Here is a 23956-nt window from a genome sequence, read left to right as displayed (position 1 = left end):
CACAGAGAGCTCTCAACAGAGGCCCCATCTGATTGAATTAACACCAAGTCTGTCGTTTCCATCTGAAGTCATTTGTTAGAAGATCTCCAGTCCAGTCAAACTGCTGGGAGCTAATGAGACCCCGCCATGTGTTTGTGTGTGTGCACGTCTCTTAACTACTAACCAGTGTACATTTCTTCTGACAAACGTTTTCACTTCCAGTCACCCGATTTTTGCTGTATGTGTTGGTTTAGGTTTTAGTTAACCAAGAAGTTTTCCATTTGTGAATTTTCTAGTAAATAATAGTCGTACACATTACGAAATTATTTGTCCTAACAAGACATTCGGTTCAACAAAAATCTATAAAACCTTTTCCTGCCATAATTACCTTCTCCTCTCTCCATTTTTTTACGCCAAGTATTTTCCGAATATTTCCTAAATATGACGATATACACCGTTAGACAATACAAGTTTTCCAACTTTTGAAAAGTTTGTCATACCGCATCAGTTAAAAACAAACATTCACGTTGGGTTATTTTATCTCTGAATGGTTGCTCAATTGAATATCCACACCACAACATGTATCAATGTCACAATATATATGTAAATATTCAGTGATAAATACCACAAACAGTGCAAAGGGTTCGTAACAGCAGCCAAAGAGCGAACTACGACTGAGCAGTTCTGACCTATGAAACAGCAGCAGGCTAGTTTAACAGCTTTGTGCATGAGGATTGAGAAGGAAGTCATGTATTTATTATATTTAATCAAAATATCCAAACTTTTGTTACTGCACCATGTGTAAAATGTGTGTAAAAAAAGTTATTACAATGTGCTTAGAAAGGTTACTCTCAATCCAAAAAGTAATTTAAGTGATAGCTGGTTATATTAGCTTGCATTTTGCAAAGAAAAAAAAAAGATTAAAATCGTGAATTGCCTTTTATGGCCATAAAGCCCAGGCCTAGTCACATGGTAGACGACAAACAGCAAACCTGATTAATGCGTCGCCCCCATGTGAAAGGTTCAACACACAGTCACCTGAAAATTACACAACTCATAAAGGGAGCAAACTGAGAAAAGGACGAGAACTTCGCGGGCATTTCAGCACTTTCACTTTTAATTTGACAGTTGGTGAACTTTGAAGGGCTCGTTTGCCCTAAGCGTGAATCTATATAAACCCTTGTGTGCATGTCTGTGTTTGAATGTGTATGGTTTACTGTAATACATTTATACTAGCTTGCTAATTCTGAATTCTATTATATACATTCAATATTTCAATATCTCACACACACACACACACACACACACACACACACACACACACACACACACACACACACACACACACACACACATTTTCTCGCTCCCCAGTCACGTAGAGTCAAGACATGACCTGTCAATCAGAGAGTCCATACGTTCAGCAGAGTTTCTAATTGCCTAAATCTATCCGAAGCGAGTTGAGCCGGGCTTCAGCTCCAATCCCATCTCGCCCTCATCACCGCCGACATCAAGGGCTTCAGAGCGGCCGCGTCCAAACCGCCTGCGACAGCTCGGCCTCATCCGCGCCCATTCGATCTAATATCCTTCAACTCCTCCGCTTCAGCCCATCAGCGCCGCGTGTTTTACCTTGGAGATCAAATACTCTGTGCTCCTTCTCCCCCTGGAGTATTCAAATTAAGCGGCTTCAAAGACGACTGAGACCCGCTGCTGCGATACAAAGACTTGTTACAGTAATTTTTTCAAAGTGGTAAGTTCTGCGAAAAGACTCCAAACTCTGCCTTTTCGTCTCAGGCTGGCGTTCACAGCTGGCAATTTCTGAGTGGGTTATCTGCAGTGGTTTCTCTGCTGTTGGACAGTTTAACAACTTGAACTCTGTTGGGCCCAAAGAGCAAGTCAGAGACTCATGAAGATGGGAATCACAGTCTCCTGCAAACATGTGCAATGGAGTCGGAAAAGAGCTTCCCAATAACCACAGTTCATAGGGGAGCCAGACGCAACACCAACAACATCTCAGAAAACGTAACGGGTGATTTGTTGAGCAAGAAAAGACATTTGGCAGCTTTGAGAAAAACCGGATTAAAGCAAACAGAAGAACGGCTGATTTTACAAATTTTGTCTCCTATTTTTTCTTTGTTTAGAACATTTGTAGGATTGAAAACATTTCTAAGTTTACATACTGCTTTCCTTTAAGTTCTGCCTTTTACTGCGAATACTACTCTATCAATCTTTTTTGTGTACTGACAAATAAAAACTGTCAAGTACCAACACTTTAAACAATAGCCAGCGCAACTATTGGCAACATCCACATTTATTACAACACAGCTATGTTAGCAGACCCCCACTGCTTGTGAACGTGCATGAGGGCTTAGAAATAATGTCACCTTGTGTTTCACCGGGCAGAGTCAAATTCAGTTTGACTCTTCTTTATCTTGCTTTAATGTCGTCAAAACACAATAGCTACAAGTTTTGATTTTAACATGGTAACCGCTGAACCCAGGACTTGGTAAAATTGAAAGGAAATCATCAGGAAAGAAAAGCTGGTAGTGTCACTGCCTCTTCTTCTTTGGATTTTTACTTGGCCTGACATCAATTACCGATCCTCTGGACTTGTTCCCTTCACATTCTGTGACACTCCTCTGTTTAAACTCACAGTAAACTAAAAATGACTTAATGATTGTTGTGGTGTTTAACAGTAAACCCATAACTTTTGCATGGTATAAAACTGCACATTTGGGGGGGTTCAGGCTTTAGTAAATACAGCCCTCCACAAAAAGATCATCACAGATGACTATTTATTGCCGTACCATGTTCACACGTGGTAGGGCAATAAATACATTTTAAAAATCAGCTTTTCAAAACTGATTTGCCACAAAGGATTAATCTGCTTTAAACTTTTTAAATTCCTGAATAGAAAAAGATGAAAAACCACAAAGTAAATCCTACCAAAACTTTCCCGTTGCTATTGAAAGTCAAACTACAGAAGCTAAACACTGACAAAATGCTGTTTCTTTGTGACTTCAGAATCAGAAAGCCTTTTTCCTCTAATTCTAATTTCTCTAGTTCAATATTTAGATCACTTAATTTAGTACCAAACATAATTTTGTGTTAAGCCGACTGTGGCCCATATGTGTCTGAAAGATTTTGTGTTGTGTTTTAAAATCTCAATTTCCTCTGAAAACTTCCGGATCGTGTTGAATTGAAGTTAAACTGCATCACCAGAGCCCTGTCAACCTTCCATGTGATTTCAACAGCAGCAAGCTTTTTAACAATGAGATATTTATGTTTTAGTCCCTAGAAAGCGATCCTATGAAATCTTGGAAACAAAGATGAGAGATCAAAACTGCACTCGGAAGCTTAACCAAACTGTGTTTATGCAGCAGGGTAATCAACCACCCTTTAATCTTTACTTTCTCCATTTGGGCGAGAGTGACCTCAAAATTCAAAAGCGACCAACACTGAGCAGGTCAGAGGTCAGAGAACAAAAGCAGAGATTCTTACCTTTTTCACACCGTTTGACAAACTTTTTTCAGATCGATTATGTTTTTTTGAACCTTCGTAATTCTTCAATCTGAAACCGCTCTTTACAAAATGTTCCTCAGACGAGAGTGCGACAAAATAAACAAACGCCAAGAAGATAAAGTTTGTCTGCAGCTAAAGCAGCATGAGGTTCTTCTGTCCAAAGCACCAGACACACTGCTGCTCCCATGTGGGAAATGGTGACCGACTGACATGGTGTGTGTACGTGTGAGTGGGCGTGTGTGTGTGTGTGTGTGTGTGTGTGTGTGCGTGTGTGTGTGTGTTGACCTGCTTCTTCACGGGGGTGTTGGTGTTGGGGAGAGGAGGGGTGACAACAGCTGGGCAGGTTATTTTAGGCACAACCTCACCCAGCCCCCTCACACACACACACACACACACACACACACACACACACACACACACACACACACACACACACACACACACACACACACACACACACACAGTAGCTGTACATTCTGGTTGTCATTCTTACCACTTGTGTTTTAAGCGGTAAGAATGACACACCACTCTGTTGTACTTGCCCTTCTCCCCCTTTTTCTCTCTTTCTCTCTCTCACAGGCACACACACACATACACACAAAGACACTCACTTTAATAGATCATAATACACATATTTTACACAAACAAAGTATTTAGCACACACTAACACACATTCATTTTTCTCTTTCCATCAACAGCAAACCTGCAGTCTCCACAGACAACTTTCCGAAGATGCCGACCTGTGACTGTTCACCGCCGGTCCGGGTGTTTTTATGTAGGTGTTTGCAGTTTAAAGCTGCTCCCAGATCTGCAGCGCTTTACGTTCATTTAATGGCGATTTAGGTCTCGCGTCTGAATAAGCGTACGAGTCACTTACACACAAAAGTCACCACAGCAATCTTACTCGGACCCAGTAACGTTTCCACGACACTCGCAACACGACAAGCCTGATTTGTATACCGGCAGATTAACACTAAGGCTGCAGCAGGTCAAACATGCAGAGTGAGATTAAGTGTGCGTCTTGTACCACCTTCCAACGTCACTTCAAAGACTACATAATCTCAATAATCATCTCTTATGCACAAAGAAAGAAAAAAGAGTTTAATAAACTATGATCAGTATGATGAGACACATCTAAGTTGGTGAGGAGATTCTTATCATATCAGTCTGTAAAGACTGTTTTCTCCTCACAGTGAAACATGGGCAGAAAAAGAAAAACCTCATACAACCACAGTAATAATCTGAGCAACGGTCTCTTCCTGTAGTTTTAATTTCCATTAATGAAAATTAATGGATGAATAAATGAATATCCAGAAAAACACTTAAGATGCAGCATGGGTGCAAATAGGAATTAAATGAGAGTCCCGATTCAACGTCCCGTCATTCAGTGCTCGTGCACCGTTGGATTTTATAAAACGGGCAGCAGAATTTGCTATCTAATCACATTCAATGATGAAACCGATGTGAAAATCTATCAGTGGATTCACTGTGAGAAATGGGGCAAGCAAACCCGCCCTTATGATGGTCATTAACTAAGGATTCGACGGCAAAATTAGTTTTATGATCCATCAGCGATGCAGCCTTGTAACATTTGTAACTCGCCGCCTCTGTCTCTCTCTGCTCCCCGTCGCACACCAGGTGCCAAACGTCTCGCAAGCATCTGGGCTCTTTCACAGTCGGGTAAAGCCAGGAATGTTTCATGCTTCGCGTTTCATGTTGTGAAGAGAGCTTAAAACTGTGATTTGATATCTTTTTATACTGGTGCGGTTGTCATCACAACAGCATCTTGTTGCTTTAGAAACAACCTGAGACTAACCGGCCAGGAAGAAGACGTTTTGCTTCTCTTTTCGTTTTGAGGTCTCAGTGTGGACAGAAAAGTTCCAGACATGACACTCAGTACATAAACATGTCAGCAACTTTACTGCATCTGAGTACACGAGGGCTCACACAAACAAAACAACACAAACAGGTTTACATGTCAGCAACGCCTGTATGTTTTAATACAAAAATTGATAGTCTCTAATGTTCCATGTCTGTATAATGTTTTATTCTGCAGAGGTGCAGTCAAACACACATTTCCACTATGGCAGACAATCACATTGTGTTGTGCTGTATTGTAAACACACAGAAGTTTGTATCTTGGGTCCTTACTAACATAATACATTTCTTAACCCTTAAGCCTGGAGCTTTAACCCCCTAAAGCTACATCTTGACCCTCAAACAGCTCTTTGAAGACATAAGGACCAGACCAAATGTCCTCACTTTACAAAAATGTCCTCACTCTGAAGGTTTAAAGCTTAAAGACAGAAGCAGAAGAAAAGGGGCAAACAAAAACCAATAGAGTACCAACATCCTCTCTCTCTGTCCTCACACACACACACACACACACACACACACACACACACACACACACACACACACACACACACACACACACACCTTATTCATCTGCAGTGCAAAAGCTGCCAATTGTGACAGTTGTGAGTAGGGCAAAAGCCAGAGAGAGAGAGAGAGAGAGAGAGAAAGAGAGAAGTGAAGGTTAAAGCTATTTCCTGGAAAGAAAAGGTGTTTCATCATTAAAATAATAATAAATGTCCGGTTGTACAGGGTTAAAGCCTGAAAACTGAGAGACCCTTTCCCTTTAACTTCAGCTGTTTTATTCATTCTGTTTAATGGCACAAGACTGATATCTGATCTGCTGCCTCTGTGGTTAAGGGCTGGTTGGGCTCAGGCAACTAAAACTACTTGGTTACGGTTAAGAAAAGATTGTTTTCATGGTTAGCAGAAAGAAGCCAATGTTGCATGGTGTTAATAAGCTTCTGACAGACAAGAGCCACAGGATGCTAGAGACCCCTTGTAAGTTAGTTCGGCCCATGCTGTCGTTTTCTTATATCGCCCGTCTCGGGAATCGCATTAACATACAAACAAACTGAGATGCTGTAGTTTCTTCCGGTTTGTCTACATTGCAATCTGCCGGCGTTGTGCTGCTGCTCTACATGTCGGCCATGCTGGAGGACAGCCAAGTCTTCATAAGCAAACTGCACGTCGGCTTTCTATAGGCCTCATAATTAAATATTTGGGAAGTTTTTCTTTCAAGTCCAAGTATTGGAGTCTCAAATTTATAGCTTGATAGTGTGTCTTTGTATGAACTGACAGACAGTTGTATTGTCTGTAACCGTACTTTCCTTTGCCTCTTTCCTTCCTTCCTACCTCCCTCTTTTCCTATTACATTAATATCTACCCCTCCATGTTGAGTTCCCAGGATTCCTGGCGTAGCGGCAACAGTGACATCAGGAGACAGAAATACCATGACAGCTGGGAGACAGCAGGCCAGACTCTGCAGCTTCTGGACTGTGTTTAAATAAAGCTTTGTGGGTCTGAATCAGGGACACAAAGATCTTGCTTACTGTAAAAAGCCGACCGTGGTGCAAAGCTGCATGATGATGTGTGTGATTTTAATTTAAACTCTTCTCTATAACTTTACAGTATGATTTACAAGGTCAGATTGGGACGGCGTTGTTCATTCGGAGCAAACAGAGCTGACGCTCTCAGAGTTTCTGCAAAGTAAAGCCAGTAGGATAAGGGGGTGGAAGTCCAGCATCCAAAACTACCACTCAAACTGGATCTACAAATAAAGGTGCAAAGAGGATAGTCCACTCCTGCCCACGTTATCTGATTGTCTGGTGACACCCCAGCAATGAGCTCTCACCAACAACAATGAGGATTAAATAGGAGGAAGGAGTCCGAAATGATTTTTTCAATGATGAAGTGTTGTAATAAATGTAGACTAATACATACAGAGTGTTGGTGCAGGTGTAAATGAACTGTGCTGCATCAAAGAAATGACAATGTCATTTTTTTAATATTCTAAAATCTCCTTTATACTTTTCCTAATTAGGGTTTTCATAAAAAATCTCCATTGCACTTTTGGATGACATTATTAGGTTGGTATGATGACGCCGACTGAATCACTATAAATTGCTGCTGCATCTGTGTCTGCTGAAGGAACACGTGAGCGAGTGTGTGCGCGTGCGCACGCGCACGAGTGTGTGTGTTGGAGCGTTAATGCACTGTGTGTTCACACCAGCAGCCTCTCCCACTCAGAGCAGCCCAGGACATTCTCCATGCAGCTGCTAGACAGCGCCTGCAGCCGGATGGTAAGAATGGCTGAGAGGCTGGCATACCAACACACACGCACGCACGCACACGCACGCACGCGCGCACAAACACACACACACACACACACACACACACACACACACACACACACACACACGTTCGCGCACACAGGCGCAGTGGTTGCATCACTATAATCATGTCCTACAGTCGCTCCCTGGCAAGGTCAAGTTATGGAAAAATGCCCTGCAGGCAACTGCATTATGAATATGAGAGAGGAAAAGAAGGAGACAAAGTGAGAAAAGAGCAGCGAGGACGGGATGAAGAAAAAGAGAGATCACCGGAGGCGTGAATCCAATTTCAAACAGCAGTCTGGCGATCTGTCTGCTCCTATCTGCCGAACGCCACGCCCGCAATTAAGTCAAATAAAGCTTGGGCAGAGTCCAACCCAGATGCTCCGTGTCGAGGTAACGTCCAATCAGACGCACAGTGTGCAGCTACGAGCCCCGACAGGCTGAGGCAAGGTGTGCTGGGCCCGAGGAAGCTCATTATCTAAACGCAGACATCAGCGGCTGATGGTACCAAAGAACTTAAATGCAAAAACACAATCATTTACCAGCTTCCAAACAAGCTGTTCAGCTCAGCTGTAACCATAGAAACATCTGTAGCAGGCAGCAATGCTGCACAGCTCACAGACCGGTCTGACACGTAGCATTTGTGGCTCTCAGGTAGGACTGGTCTCCAGCCTTTAAAGAATAATATAAAGCTTCATTTCACAATGTAGGATAAAAGAACACTTTCACATTTTCAGAAATACACTAAGTAATAGAGCAATTCAGGAAGATAATTATTATATTAATCTCACGTCTGTGTGTTAAGTAAAGAGCTGTAGGTAGGACATGGTTAGCTTAGCTTAGCATAAAGACTGGAAGCAGGGGGAACCGTTTGCCTGGCTATGCCCAAAGCTAAAAAACAAACCCATCTAGTGTGGTTAATCCTGGTTTTCTGGGGTAATTATGTGCTGAAACTACAGAACAGCTGGATGCGGTGACTTTCCAGAGTCTTGTTTAAGAGTTAAGTTGCCAGGTTTGGTCCAGTTGTGCCTGTAGAGACACAAAACAAACACCTGTGCTCACCAACCATATCTGGCAACTCAGGCTATAGCCTGAGATGCGTCTAGAGGTACCGGGCCTCGTAACTCCCACTAAAAACTTTCATTTGACATTTCTGGATTAAGTAAATGAGATACAACATGTTATCAGTGAGCTTTAGAAGGGTTTGTAAGTGTATTCCTTTCTCTTTTGATGGAGCCAGGCTTGAGGTCTCTGTCAGCCAATCGGCAGCCAGTACCATGGTCATGGTAGAAATACTGTATGTGGACTGTACTGTCTGTGCTGTAGATCGGGTCAACTGACACACTGGAAAACTAAGACAAAATGGCCAAATCTACAAAACATTGTAACGCAGGTATTCGGTGTTTGTACGGTACGTACAGGTTATCTATTTTATATTTACTACTGATATCGTTTACTCTAACTGATTTTTGCCGCTACTGTTTAGCTAGATTGCATTTTCTAACTATTTTAACACAGCATGTGAAATATTATCAAGTCAACTACGTGTTGACCTGAATAAAAGAAACACCATAAATCAATAAAACATTGGACAGGTGTGTTCAAATGACTTTTCTCTAAATTGTCATTCCTTCCACCTTAAGCCTTATATTGTGATACAAGTGTTTTAATTTCAGACAGTGCTGATGTTTCTTCACTGTGTTTGCAATACAAAAGATTCACCAACAGATGGAGCTGTCGGCCAGGGAATGAGCACTCCGTCCTTCAGCGATCAACACGTAGCTCACGCAGCATCCACCTGCTCTGGTGTTTCCAGATAGAATGTAAAAGAAAATCAAAATAAGTGGAAAAGGAAATGTACAGTTCACTATGTAATGATTAAAGTCTGGTAAAAATGTTATTTTCTTCTTTTCAAACTAGAGTTTCCTCCCGTTTTACAAAAAGTGCCAGTGCTTGCTTTCTTTTATGCTGTCGCTCTTTCCATATGGCGCTCAACTTGTTTTGGGTCCCATGTACAAATGGTTCCATTGCACAGTAAATGTCACTTCACCATTTAAGTGCAAAACCTATGGTGGTACAGCTGCAGTTTGGTCCCACCCACAGCAGGAAAATCCAAGTCTACATCAGAGGAATCAGACAAACCAAAACATCCACAACACACGGCCACCATCAGCCTTGCTCTTCAGATCACACTGTATCCTGTTCTCTGCGGCTGGACAAGTTTTGAATAAGATCACACTAGTTTTATTACTCAGATACCAGCAACAACGGTCAGGAGTAGAAAGAGAATGACAGGGAACATCTGGACCGACCTCCAGCTCAAGTGACAAACTATCTCTCCTGTTTTACCGTTGAACTTCACTGATTGACTATGACTGAACTGTGTGAACGCTGAGATTTTCTGCCGGGCTGCAGCTCAGATGTGACACCAATACAAACTGACAGAGGTGTCAGAATACGTGCAGCGGGAACAAAAACAGAAGGCGTCACATCTGCTTTTGTTTGTGACTTTCCCTTTGCCAGGACTGAAGCGTCTCTACAAATTTACATCGAGCTTTTATCTGTCCTTCCTTTGTTGTGTTTTATTGTCCTCTTTGTCTGTTGACAGAGCTCTGACAAGCTGCCAAATCCCAATGGCAGATAAAGGACAGAAGACTCAGTTATCGTCATGACAACACTGACAAAGACTGGGCAATGGAAGAAGTTTCATGTCACTTGAATGTCTTCGGATTCAACTCTCTATCCAAATTGAAGAGATACGCCTCAGCGCAGCTTTTGCAGTTCGTACTGATCAGAACTCATGAGAGAGTAAAACCAGAGTTTATACAACTATCAAAAAAAGAAATCACAGCATTGAGTGGCATTTACACAAACACAAAACCCAGGTGAAGATTATTTCACTATTTGTTTCTTTGTGTGTCTTTCCTCTCCATTTTCCTTCACTTTCTAGTAGTTGTAGCCTATTCTGAGGTGCTCTCGCCACCAGAGGGTGCAAACATGTGATCCACTGCTTAAAGAGTGACTAAACAACCGACCACCATTGTTTAATTCCCACCTTGCCGCAGAGATGTGCAGGTGTACTCCAGGTGCGCGGTTAAGTTATGGCTTTACAAAGAGAAATATATGTCTGTTTTTTTTTTTGGTTTTGGTTTGTTTTTTGTTTTTTTTGCGAAATTCAGTTGGAAAGTAAAATTTTGTTCTGGCTCTGGTGAGGAATCAAGGAACAGAAGGAACACACACACACACACACACACGCACAGATCAGGACTCGCACACAGGGTCAGAATGAAATCAGTCACCCACACCACAAAGCTGTAGTTGTTACTGTCTCTCTCTCTCTCACACACACACCCACACACACATTATAAAGCCCTCGAAGCTGAGTAATCTGAAAACCAACAGATACTGATGCTCTCAGATTGACATTCTTCGTGTGTGTTTGCTTTCTCTTCTTGTATCTTTGAGGACTGAAGTTAAAGTGGTAGTAGTAAAAAAAAAAAGAAAAGAAAAAAAAGATAAGATTTAAAAGTCTGGTTCTCATTTCTTCAAATGGGTCGTGTGAGGGTTAATTTGTTTTAGTGAGGGTCCTCATGAGTTCAGTAAAAACACAGTTCTTAGAAAAGGCCGGAGACACGTATGTGAGTGCTGACGTTGAATATCAGAAAACACAAATTATCCCTGAAAGTCCAATAAATTCCACTGAAAACAATAATTCTGTGGGACAAAATGAATGACACATAATTTATGACTAATGCCAGTTAAACGCAACTGTTAATGTTATTGAGATGTGTTACAGGTTTGAGCCACATGCATAAACGCACCAACGTTTACAACAACCTCAAGTTAAACAAAAAGCCTGCGTAGCGACGTAGTTTAGTAGTTGGTGAATAACATACATTTTGGACAATAATATTTCAGTATATCCTCCACTGATCTGACCTGCTCTGTCCTAGTTCGCTCATTGGCAAACTGCAAACCTTTTACCTCCTACTGAAGGCGAGCGTCTGACACTCGAGAGATAGATTTTAGGTGAAGTGGGACAATATAAAGTGAAATATTAAGTTTTCAGCTAGTTACCAGAGTTACTTATTTCCTATCACAGACAAAATATGTATATAACTATTTTCGACCAAATAGTTGTAGGTAGTAACAAGCCCCATTCCTGTTTGCATGTCCACTGCATCTTTAGAACAGTGAAGGCCAACAACAAATTAAAAAAAAACAGTTGTTTAAGAAACAATTCACACTTATGATGAAACAGTGAGTTGTGACCGGAGCTGTAGCCGAGGAACTAAATTTAGACACTGCTTCCTCCCGTGTTAACACAGGTAAGGTTGCAGATTTCAGATTTCCTAAGAAGCTTTTGCAGTGGAAAAGGGATAGAAGAGATGACGCGAGTATGAAATTCTGCCTGAGCGTGCGTCCATGGCACAGAGTGACTCAGCTACAGACGAGATCTCTGACAGGAAATAGAAACCACCTCTCTCTCGCTCTAACACACACACACACAAACACACACACACACACACACACACACACACCGTCTTCTCTCTCCTCACTTTCCCCTCAGTGTGTTGAGTATCACAGTGTCTAGAGCTGTTATACTGGATGGCTGCTGCTGCCATGTTTTATTCAGAAAGCCCAAACACACACAACATAAACGCACACAGAGCAGAGTGATGCAGGGAAGAGAGGAGAGCTAAAAACAGCAGAGCGGAGAGAAGAAAGAAAGGAGAAAAAAAAGAAGATGGGCGCAAAATAACAGGAGAGAAGAGGAGAGGATAGGGGAAAAGAGGAGAGGGGAGGTCTCTTAAAATACAAAGACACTTAGGAAACCCTCTGAGTAGCAGCAGAGGCCTGATTAAGAGGAAACATCTGAGTCACTGTAGTTAAAAATACACACTCATCAATTAAAGATCCCTCATGTTGACTGAATCTGAACAGGACAAAACAGCATCTTTATGAATGAACGAGTGAATGAATGACTGACTGAACGAACCGGGCTCCAGCTGCTGAAGGTGCGGCTGCAGCTTAACAGTCACTGCTGCTGACTCCTCCCCAGTGAAAGGTGATTGGCATTGGCTTGATAGAAGCGGAAATGAGCGAATGAGCGAGGGGAAAAAGAAATCAGACCAAACAGAGGTCAGCCACCTGTGGGGCATTATTTTCATTATCGATTAATCAGTTGATCATTTTCTTGATTAATTAATTAGCGGTTTGTTTATAAAATGTCAGAAAATGTTATAAAAAAATAAAAATTAAATACCCCTCACAAATTCATGGCGCCCAAGGCGATGTCTTCACACGTCTAATTTTGTCCAACCAATGGTCCAAAACTCAAATACTAAGAAGAAGCAGAAAATACACATTTGAGAAGCTTGAACTGCAGTATTTTGGCATTCTTTCTTAAAAAATGCCTCGGAGCGATTAATCGGTTATCAAAAATAGTTGCTACCTGACTTTCTGTTGATCGACTAATTAACCTACCGTCGCAGTTTTATCCATGTGACAACAATAATGTGTCACAATGTAAATTCTGGTGGAGATCCCAAAGTCTCTAAAGATACCAAAGATGTCATGTGTGATAAAATAACATACATGACACTGAGAACGGGTAGGATGCGAGATACAGATTCTCTAAATTCTAAACGTGAAGAAATTGAAGTGGAAATATAATTGAAAAAAGAACTTCAGAGGTCAACGGATGTACAAATTCTTGCAAAAGCACATGTACAGAAGTTGCACAAATAGAACAAATGAATGAGTGAATGAAATAGCTGCAGCACAAAATACACAAAATAATCCACGTCTGTGTCACTTTCATGTGTCCAAACTGTAATTTTTCAGTCTGAGTTCTGTTGTTGTATTTCAGGGGTATTTCTCCTTTGCAAAGAGGTTAAAAGAGATGCTCGGCTTTTAAGGGATTGAAATTCCTCGCAGATGAAGTGATTTAAACATGAGGAGGAACGGGTTCTGTCCATGAACCAAACTGAATCGGAATGGAGACTCATCAAACTTTTCTTTCTCCTCTTCCCCTCTAAAATCCACTCAGCGACGAAGAGGAGGAGTTAAGTTTGCTGACGAAGTATCAGAGGTCGACTGTTCAGGGTCTGGAAGGATGCACACTGACTGGAGTTACATAAATAAATGAACGGTCAACTGCGTGACCCGTGGAAGCCAGTAGTTACGTAACACCAAGGATTGTGGAAAGAGGAAGGGCATTATGGGAAACTTAACCGCCTGAGGTCAGACAGTTGAATCGACTGATGTTCTACTGTCGTCATTAATTCAACACGAAGCAGCTAAAAGGTATCAATGCGTGACTGCGTGTATGTTAGCAACCGTTGTCCTGCTTTCGGACACACAAAGGTCACACGGAGAGGCTGCTGGAGGAGGAACGATAACACTCGACCTGACTGTTCTGCTGCAGACATGGAAATTTCCTTTCATTCAGGACTCTAGTTCGGACCAAGTCAGTTCCAAGTTAATTAAGATCTTGTTTGGATCCCAAAGAAGGTTAAGAAGCCTTGACTCTCTGGTTACCGATCACCGGCTTCTTTTTTAAGATTAAAATAATCATATTTCCTGAGTTTTGTTTTTTTTTTGTTTTATTTTTTTACGTACTGATTTTTTGCACCTGCATTTACAGGCACCTTACACACAATACTGTGGCTGTATTTGATGCCTATGACCTTCTGTTTTAGTGGGACGTCAAGCTTCACAAGCTTTTAAGTTCATTAAAGCAGGGCCCAGTTCAATAATGTCAACAGCTTTAGTACAAGATAATTAGTATATATTTGCACAGGGATTGTCCATGAAATGGAAAGTAAAATCCCAACTATCAGGGCAGAAGGGACACCCACCCCCGGACACCTTGCATTACACACTCAGACGTTGCCTCGAGGTTAAACAGTTGTTGCTAACACTTCAATAAAACAAAACTTAACAAGAAAAAGTAAAACTCAAGGCAAAAGGACATCGGCACACCGACTAGCAGACAATGGTAAAGGGTAGACAAATGTTTGAATAGACAAGAGTGGACGACAATGTGTCTGCAAACTGCATTGTGGGATTCTGAACAAACCAGAGGATGTCAAATGCCTCGTTACTTGAATCAAATGTGCATAACAAAGGACCAGCACTGTCAAAAAGACATACACCAGGTGTCCACCTTTACCTTGAGCTGCACCAGGTGGACATCCACGTGTCTGTTGTCACTGTCTTGTCCCACGGAGTGCGAGAGCTGCGTGACTCTGTCGCTGGTCGCTCTGAGCCACGTCTCGATCTCTGGTAGGTGGAGGACGACCTTCCAGTCGGCTCCAGTGTGGAGGGGCGGAGGTTTCTTTGACCTGCAACAACACACACTGCGCATAAGATAGACGTAAAGACTTAATGCTGCACTAATCAGTGTTTTTACATTAACAATAGGCCAAATGACCCAAAGAAATTCATCACAGACTCAGTTCCTCTCTGTTCTATGGAGAGTTTGGGCATCTTTTAGCTAAGTGTTTTGTTTTACTGCCTACAACTTTACTGTTGTAGTTTAGCCTCACCACTCTCATCAACCTCACTTCTAGCTCTGATAAAGCCACCGTCCACCACCCACTCAGCATGGAACGGCAGACGGACACGGTTAGAGACCAGCTGGTGAACACTGTGGAGCATTTAGCAGCTAAAAGAGCCAGGTATTTCCCTCATTAGCTGGTGGAGGCCAAAAACAGAGGTAAAAGACAGGGATTACCGGAATTAGATTAATTGAAACGCCAGTGGGATGATCATGTTGCTCTGTGTCTGCTGGATTTGTAAATGTAGGTAAGTCTGCAAAAACTTTAGACAAAACAAATTTATAAAGTGATAACATGTCAGGTCTGTGTGTCTGTCAACTTACTGGGAAGTTCTGCTAAAATCTAGTGGCAAAGCCATAATTTAAGGAGCTATAAGTGAAACTTAAAGTGAAGGATTTTTTTTCCATATTTTTAGTTTAACAAGTCCAACAAAAGCTATAATTTTAGCTTTAGTAGACGTGTTTATAGACTTTTCCCAAGGCCCAAACTAACAGAGTTTGACTGAATGTGTTAGAGCAGCAGGCCCTAATCATTTTTACTTGAGATCCTTTAAAAATGAGAAAACGTCTTCTCACGACTCTTTTGTCACAGTCGTGTTCCCTTCTCGGATTCTTTCATCCAAATTTTTTTTTTTGAGGCCTAAAGAGGTTAAACTATCAGTATCTCATGATATAAAATCTAACATTAGAAAATTCAGACATTTAGGAAAAAAGAAACGTAATGTGAGTAGCAGAAATCATCACCTTTTTTTAAAAATCTTAATACTATCCTATTAATCATCTAATGACCCCTGAGATTCATTTTGCAACCCCTTAGGGGGTCCCAACCCCCAAATTTGGAAACACCGTCCTAATCATCATCGTGGCTGATTTGTTACCTTTGGGAGGGGTCTCGACCCAGGTGAGGGCCTCCCCCGGTTAGGATGACACAGCTGGTGCCCTGCAAAGAGACCCCATCCTGGGACTCATGGTCCAGATCCAGGCCGAGGGGCGGGGCGGTGACAGTGGTGGGGGAGCTGGAGCTGTCGTGGTCCGGGGTTGGGGTGACAGGCGTGATGGAGGTGACCATGGGGGACGGCGGCTCAGGGGCCACGGGTGAGAGAGCTACGATGCTCATGGTGTGAGAGACGAAGAGAGAGGTACAGGATTCCTAATGTGGGTGGACGAGCTTCATTGGAATAAACTGGAGAGAGAGAGAGGGCAAAGGAAAGAGAGAAATAGCTACAGGTCAATCAAAACACAAATAGTCAGAGACAGAGCAGATTAAGAAAGAAAACAAGAGTCAAAGGAGAACGGAGGGGAAGGGAGGTCAAAAGAGGAAAGAAAAGAAGGAAGAAACAAATAGGAAAGATGGGCAGAGGAAAGGAAGGAAGGAAGGGAAGTTATCAAAGACAGTAGCATAAGGTAAGTAATGACTAACGGGAATAATAAATGGGTGGAATGAGGAAAGAAGGGAAGAAATATGGAAGGAAGATAGGACAGATGCAAGGAAAGAACGAATGAACAAACAAATTATTGAAAATCATTGAAATGACCACGAATGAAAAAAGAAATGAAAGAACGAAGGAACAAATAATTAATACAGCAGGCTGGAAAATAGCAGGCAAAGAAAGTCACACTGAAAGGGCCACAAACGAGTCTTATTGGCTGTTTAAGGCCAATAAAAGGGACTCTGTTTCAGTACGACAGTTTTTACTGTTTCTCAGTAGAAAAACCTGCCATTTTCTACATCTTCCCTCATCTCCTTCTACGTTATCCGATGAAATTCAGAGAATATTTGAGGAATAAGGATATTTTAGAAAATGAATGCATTTGTATAGCACTTTTAATCAAAGCACTTTACAGCTTTCTTTCACCCATTCACATGCACACACACACACCGATGGCTGCAGAGCGACCATGCAAGGCACTGGCATGACATCAGGATACATTTGGGATTCAATGCCTTGCTCAAGGACACGTCAATGTGCGAACAGGAGGAGCTGGGGATCGATCCGCCAGCTGTGTGATTAATGGTTTTAGGGTTACAGTGCGAATTTGGTCTCGTTGGGGTATGGATTTGGGGTTAGTGTCTGGACGCAGCAGATAAAGTGGACATGCTCTACTGGCATTGCTTCTCATTCAGCAGAGCAGATTTATATAAACTTGGATGGACAGTTTTGCCACCAGTCAGCGTCAAAAAATTGTGTTTAAGTTCACCAGCGTTCAGCACTGCAGAGATGTGCTTTGCCTTCACCACCAAATCCACTGACAGTGTGATTAGCCAATTACCTTGAAATGAATTGAATTTAATCAGAAAATGACACTGTAAAAAGTGCTTGGGCGTGTAGTAGTGATGGTTGAGGTTAGGGATATGGGCTACAGAGTGCATTATGTCAGACAGGGTCCACACAAGTATAGAACTACCAACACTTGTGTATTGTAACAGTCCATTATCTAGACTGCAGGAAACACAAGCTGGAAATTAATGCGCTGCAGGGAGACAGTACCGATACTGTCCTTCAGGCTCTGGTCGCGTACACGCGCACACGCGCACACACACACACACACACACACGCACAAACGCACGCACGGACACACAGGCACTGTCCTACATCCAAGAACAGAAGCTCACACAGACGCAATCCTACCTCCAAAAACACAGACAAACACAGCAGTGTAGAGATTAGAGGCAAACCTGAGAAGTTTGTTGAGCAGGAGATCACTCTTGAAACACTGGAAAACCTTAAATCTTTGGAGAGTGGTCAGCAGTAAACAGGACTGCAGAGACACTAAGGTCACCACCTTTGTAGTATTTCTGGTCATTTTGAGGGTTCAGTAATTTTGGAAGGAGTTTACATTCTACAGTTACAGTAACACTTCGCATTTTCCTCAAGGCTGTTTATGCCATTTACTGCATAAATATCTTAAAATATGACAAATTAGACCATCATGCACGGAGATATTCTGTAATTTACAGAAAACATCATTGAAATAATAATACATGAACAGTAGGGAACTGGTCATTGGGCATTTCATTGAATGTATATGCAGTATCCGATCCCTTACTGAGTCCATTGGGGTTTAGCTTTAAACCCGTATTAATCAGACAACAGCCAAGTTTCATTTAGACCTTTTGGCAAGTTACTTACAGCATTAACGCTGATTAGTTACAATGCAATCTGAACTGCATCCACAACAGAACCCAACCCCAGCATTAATGTAGAAATATGTCTACTCCCTCCATCTGAAGATCAATAAAGTCTTATAACAAATAATAACAACAGTGTAGCCCTTTAAGTCATGTCGGAAATATCAGATTTCAGCAGATGATATATGAACAAGCTAGCGAGCACACAAAGCTGACCAAGTGTTACTTTATATCTTTCTATCAGTATTCAGTCTGCTGCATTATTTCCACTACACAAAGCCTCCTGGCCAATAAGAAGACAACAAGGAGTGAGTGATGACCCAATTAGAGAGCTCTATTACTGCCTGACCTTTCAGTCAGATATCTGGTGTCCAACTGTAGAAATACACAAACACAAACATAAATCCCATTCTGACCCTTCATATACAGCAGATGAAGTGATGACACATCTGTTCAGTGTCACGCACAAACAGAGGAGGAGAGAAAATGAGCCAGAAAAACAGAAAAGAGAAACGGAAAGTAAACAGGGCTAGGTTAGTCTGTGAGCATCCCAAAACCTGACACACCTATAAGATCACAGAGTATAAAAATAAGAGAATTCTCTATAAGTCAATCTGCTTTTTCCCCATAATTATGTAGCGTAGAACAATTAATTGATGGGAGAATGCATAATTAACAAAATGTAGGAATAAAAAGACCGATACAGAGAGAATCAAAAGCAAAAACACATTCAGCCGAGCTGGAGTAAATACCTTCCCTCTCCTGTGTCTTCACTCTCCTCCTCGGCAGTTTAATCTCATTATTCTTGCTCTGCAATTTCCTTCTTCTCAACTGCTCTTCTGCTATCTTCCTGCCTTCTCTCTCTCCTCCTCCTTTTTCCTCCACCATATCCACAAAGTCTTCCCTTCAGGTTTCAGCAATTCTTTTGTTCTACTTCCATGTCAGCCATTTATGTACTTTTCACATGGACACCTGTGTCTCCTTCACCCATTCATCCTTTTCCTTTAAAGTATGCTTGATTATAAGAAGTTTTCAATTAACCAACCAAGACAACTCCGAGGCAAAAGTCTCAGAGAGTAATATATCAAAACCCAAACCAAAAGCATGGCTAGATATCATAAAAACAACCACCTGTATTGTTAAAAGAATAGTCTCCAGACCCCTTAACAGGATGGATGGATGGATGGATTGATGGATGCATGAATGAATGAATGAAGAAATGAAGAAATAAAGAAGAAACAATAGTGCGTTGTCAGCAGATGTTAGCGTTGGACCTATTTGTTGACCAAAACTTGACGCAGTGATTATACACAGGATGTCAACAGCCCTGTCCTCATAGTGGCGTTGTCAGGTACTAATGAGTCCATCAACAAAACCCAGCTAGGTTGCTAGCTAACAAGATACGATTTATGTAACATAAATAATAAATATAATGCTTAATTTGTTTAATAAGACAGTGTTGAAGTTGTTCAGAGGTGTATTAATTCACTAGTAACATGTAACTTTGGCTAGCAATTTCCCAGGGCCAAAACCAAAGCAATCACCAAGCAGCTGTGGTGAAAGTGGTTCACTGTTTTGAAGCATCTGATTCAGTCAAAAATAGCAACAACTGTTGGGCAAATCCTTGGTACTGCATTAGTATGGATGCTATTGGGATGTTGTATGAATGTTAGATAGACAGAGTTTACAGCTTTGTGTTGAAGTACTGTGAGCGTGACACCTCTCTGATACAAGTGTGACATATTGAGCGTGGCATCGAAACATCGGGCCACTCTACTTCTGCTTTGAAAGGTCAATACTGCCTGGCATAGTCCGCTTTGAGCATCTCTACTTTGAATTCACTTACAATAGTTGCAGTTTGTTTGTGCAGTTATAGTGGACAATGTACTTTTGTTTTCAATTCCAAATAAGTGGTTTGAATTTACTTAGTTAATCTGGAGCTTCATTATTAGTCTTTCCACAGACAGCAACAAAAAATAAAAATTGCAAAAACACAAAGCAGGTTGAAAGAACAACAATTTTTTACTTCGAAAATAGAAACCATTTTCAGCAATTTAAGGTGTTTTCATGCTGAATGTAAATTTAATTTGATCACTGGATTGTTTTGCCTGTTTGTTTACAACCAATGTACCAACTGTAGACATACAGCAACATACAGCTACAGAGTCAAAGTTACTGAGGTTGGCGAGTACTAGGGTTACCCCCTGAAAACTTGGCCACATGCTTGAGGCTCCAGGCCACGTTAGCCACTAGCATAACACACCCAAATCTGCAACTGAACTGACGGCAGTAAAGCACTGTGGGTAATGTAATTACCAGGTTTTGACAAAGAAGAATGCAAGGAATTAAAAAGAAGATATCTGTTGCTCTGCTGCATCAATTTTGTTCCTTTTTTTTTCGTTGTGACTCTGAAACTGTTACGGGAGTGCAATGCTAAATTGGTGGAGTACTGTTTGAACCTCCCTCAGTATAGTTAGCTAGCCTGTGTGTGTATATATTATGAAGACTCACATTCAGATAAATCATTTAAAAAAAAAAGTTTACTGGAAAAAATACTTTAATTCATACAGAACTGTTACAGCAGTGAAAATTATACTGTCTTTGATGATGAATGTTAAACTACTCGTACAAAGGTGGAGTTTCTTGCTGGAAAACAATGCTTTGAGCATTTCACACACAGTTTAGGTCATCTGCTTGTTGCCTTTTGGCTTATTATGGTTTCATTGAAACCAGATAAGATGTCATAATTGACCACCAGTGCAACAAATACAGTGACGACATGGACAAAAAAAACAAAACAATGGTAGATTCTGTGATTTTGAAATTGATGCCAAGTTTACATGACGGCAGCATAATTATTAGTATAGGTGGAGCGTGTAGATTATTTAATTGTTAAATGTTGTTGTTATTAGTTTACAGTTCTTATCTCTTGCAATAAAACACACCCCAGCCCTATAACAGTTCATGGTTCAGAATTTATGGCCCAGCAATGATGCATGATGGCAAACAAGAAACACAGTCTCTCTTCCTTTTAAAAGGATTCCCAAATATACAAGAGCAGACTGTAAAAGTTAAACCCACAAAGAGAGAACAGCTACAGACGGGAACAGAGGAAATCCTGGGAATACGGGAATACTGCTACTTTAACCAGCTGCTGAGTCAACACACTTTCAGAACTGTCGGAAAACTTTCTAGAGGAGGGGGTTGGATGCATCATCCACTTGCCTGAACTGTTTGAGCTATTTGCCTGCTGTATTTTTAGCTTCCCGTGTAGAGAGAAAATGGCTTCTCGGTCAGAGGAGAATCTATACTGTCCTATCTGCCACAATTTCTTAAAAGATCCTGTCCTGGATCTGTTGGCAGCGGTGGTGGTCAAGGAAGCCGACATAGTGTCCAGTCTGTAAGAGAAGATCTTCATTATGCGATCCACCTAAAAACTTGGCACTAAGGAATTTGTGTGAGACTTTTTTAATGGAGAGAAATTAGAGACCTCCAGCAGCTCTGTGAGTCTCTGCAGTCTGCACTCTGAGGAACTCAAATTCTTCTGTCTGGACCATCAGCAGCCGGTGTGTCGTCTGTCTGCACTCAGAAACACGCAAAAACCACAGCTTCAGTCCCATTGATGAAGCTGCTCGGGATTACAAAGAGTAAACTTCAGGAACTCCAGAAGCCCCTACAGGAGGAACTGGAGATCTTCAATGACATTAAAGGAAAATTTGATCAAACAGCAAGAGAAATTGAGGTTCAGGCACAAGTCACAGAAAAGCAGATTACGGACGTCTTTTTGATGATGCTTTCTCCAAAAGGAAGAGCAGGTAAGAATTGTTGCACTGAGGCAGGAAAAGCAGCAGAAGACTCAGATGATGAAGAGGCAGAGTGAGGCTCTAAGCAGAGAGATAAAGAATGAAAATTGTCCATTGTTCCCAGTTAAATGATCCACAGCCAGTCCAAGAAGCTATGATAGACATGGACAAACACCTGGACAAACACCTGAACAACCTGCCCTTCAACATGAAGGGCAGGATGACGGAGGTAACTGACACTCTGGACCCCCAAACACTGTTCCAGAACCGACAGTCGCCACCGGAGGACAGCCTATCCAGAGCGGTCCAGGATGCCATTAACTCTCGAGCCAAAACGGATCGTCACAAGCGTAAAGAGGAATTCCTTTGGACTCAACTATGAGCCAAATTGTCCACAATATGTTGCTCCCTCAACTGAAAGAATACGGCTCAGGCCTGATCACAACTTGTAATTTACCAACTTGAAACTAGATGACATGCAATCAGATCAAATTTATTTTGCATCCCATGAATTTGCATATGAACATAATGGACTGCCAGAGTGAAAGTGCCCGTAAATGGACAAAATCAGAGAATTTAGAGGATCCCAGTGATCAGATTTATAATGATGGGACAGCTCCAATAATTAACATAGCAGCACAGCAAGGAAGGCTAAAGATAGAGTCAAATCAAAAATGAAATGCATGAATGTAGTATACACTGTTCAAATGTTCAAATTAATTTTATGAATATTCAGATATTTACATATTGACTCATATTTTTCTAATTAGGTGTTTTTTTTTAAGCTCTGCTAAAGTGTCTTTTATTTAGTGACCAAAGTAATATCTAGTGTTTCTTTCCAAAGTACGACTATATTCCTTCTTCTCTGTTAATTATTTCTGTGATCAGGTGTCAATTTATCTAAATGTGGAGTTTTAAGATTTAGACTTCAAACCTTTTTGGTGACGAGGGAACTAGATCTTTCTGTACGGTTGTATACTAACTTTACACTGCTGTTTATTATATACGCCTACTATTATGGTTCCTGTGGTTATATATACGGGATGGAGAAAATAAAGAAAATAAAGAATAAGCTGATCTGTAAATGTACTGACCTCAGACTTACTGACTATAGTTTCATCATCATCATCACCATCATGGCAAAGCGTGACTAAGACTTGAGTGTAACGTATGTTGTAAAAGTGATATTTGCAATATTGCAATAAAATTTAAAGTAAATAAAATTTAGAGTATTATACAACAGAAGACTAATGCTGACATGTTAAACATGTAGAATTTGGACTAGAAACTGGAAATTGTAATGACCCATCCAACGACGTGGATCCTGCAAATACTGCATCCAAATCATACAAACAAATGAAAAAAAATTAAATAAAAATGGTCACAACCCATATTTTTATGAGCTTTAATTTACTTGATGTTACACAACATTCTGCTTCTAGCACCAAGAGAATAATTAAAACCCTACCAGGAAAAGAAGAGATTGCCATTTGAGCCACTGGTGGGCTTTTATTGTGAAAGATCTGAGCAAAAAGTTGAGAGTTTAAATGAAAGAACGATAAAATGACAAAGTAATTAGTGAGTGAACAGTCTGTCTGTCAGAAACTCAGAGTAGCAGTATGGTTTTGTCAAGTAATGCAATGAAAATGTATACAATCCTGTATTTATCAAGACGGCAGGTAAACATGGAGTAAGTGTTGAGTTAGAGTTAGAAAATGTGACAAGATCAGAAAAAAAGGAGGCTGAGACCATGAAAAAATATACTTATAAA

General features: G+C 41.1%; 1 protein-coding gene and 1 pseudogene across 1 annotated transcript in view; one reads left to right on the top strand and one right to left on the bottom strand.

Moving 5' to 3' along the window:
- akap6 (A kinase (PRKA) anchor protein 6) overlaps positions 1-16369 on the bottom strand; it is a 190619-nt gene extending 174250 nt beyond the window's left edge. The window contains exons 1-2 of the mRNA XM_040137439.1: positions 16131-16369; positions 14866-15037 (exon numbers count right to left, since the gene is read on the bottom strand). Of these exons, the coding sequence (XP_039993373.1) occupies positions 14866-15037; positions 16131-16369 (411 nt within the window). The remainder of the gene's footprint in view (positions 1-14865; positions 15038-16130) is intronic.
- A 5294-nt stretch (positions 16370-21663) lies between these two features.
- LOC120795495 lies at positions 21664-22317 on the top strand (annotated as a pseudogene).
- Positions 22318-23956: the final 1639 nt, after the last annotated feature.

The sequence above is a fragment of the Xiphias gladius genome, chromosome 10, assembly GCF_016859285.1.
Source record: "Xiphias gladius isolate SHS-SW01 ecotype Sanya breed wild chromosome 10, ASM1685928v1, whole genome shotgun sequence".
Lineage (NCBI taxonomy): Eukaryota > Metazoa > Chordata > Actinopteri > Istiophoriformes > Xiphiidae > Xiphias > Xiphias gladius.
Note: the sequence above shows the minus strand (reverse complement) of the source record. Positions and strands in the feature narration are given on the sequence as shown.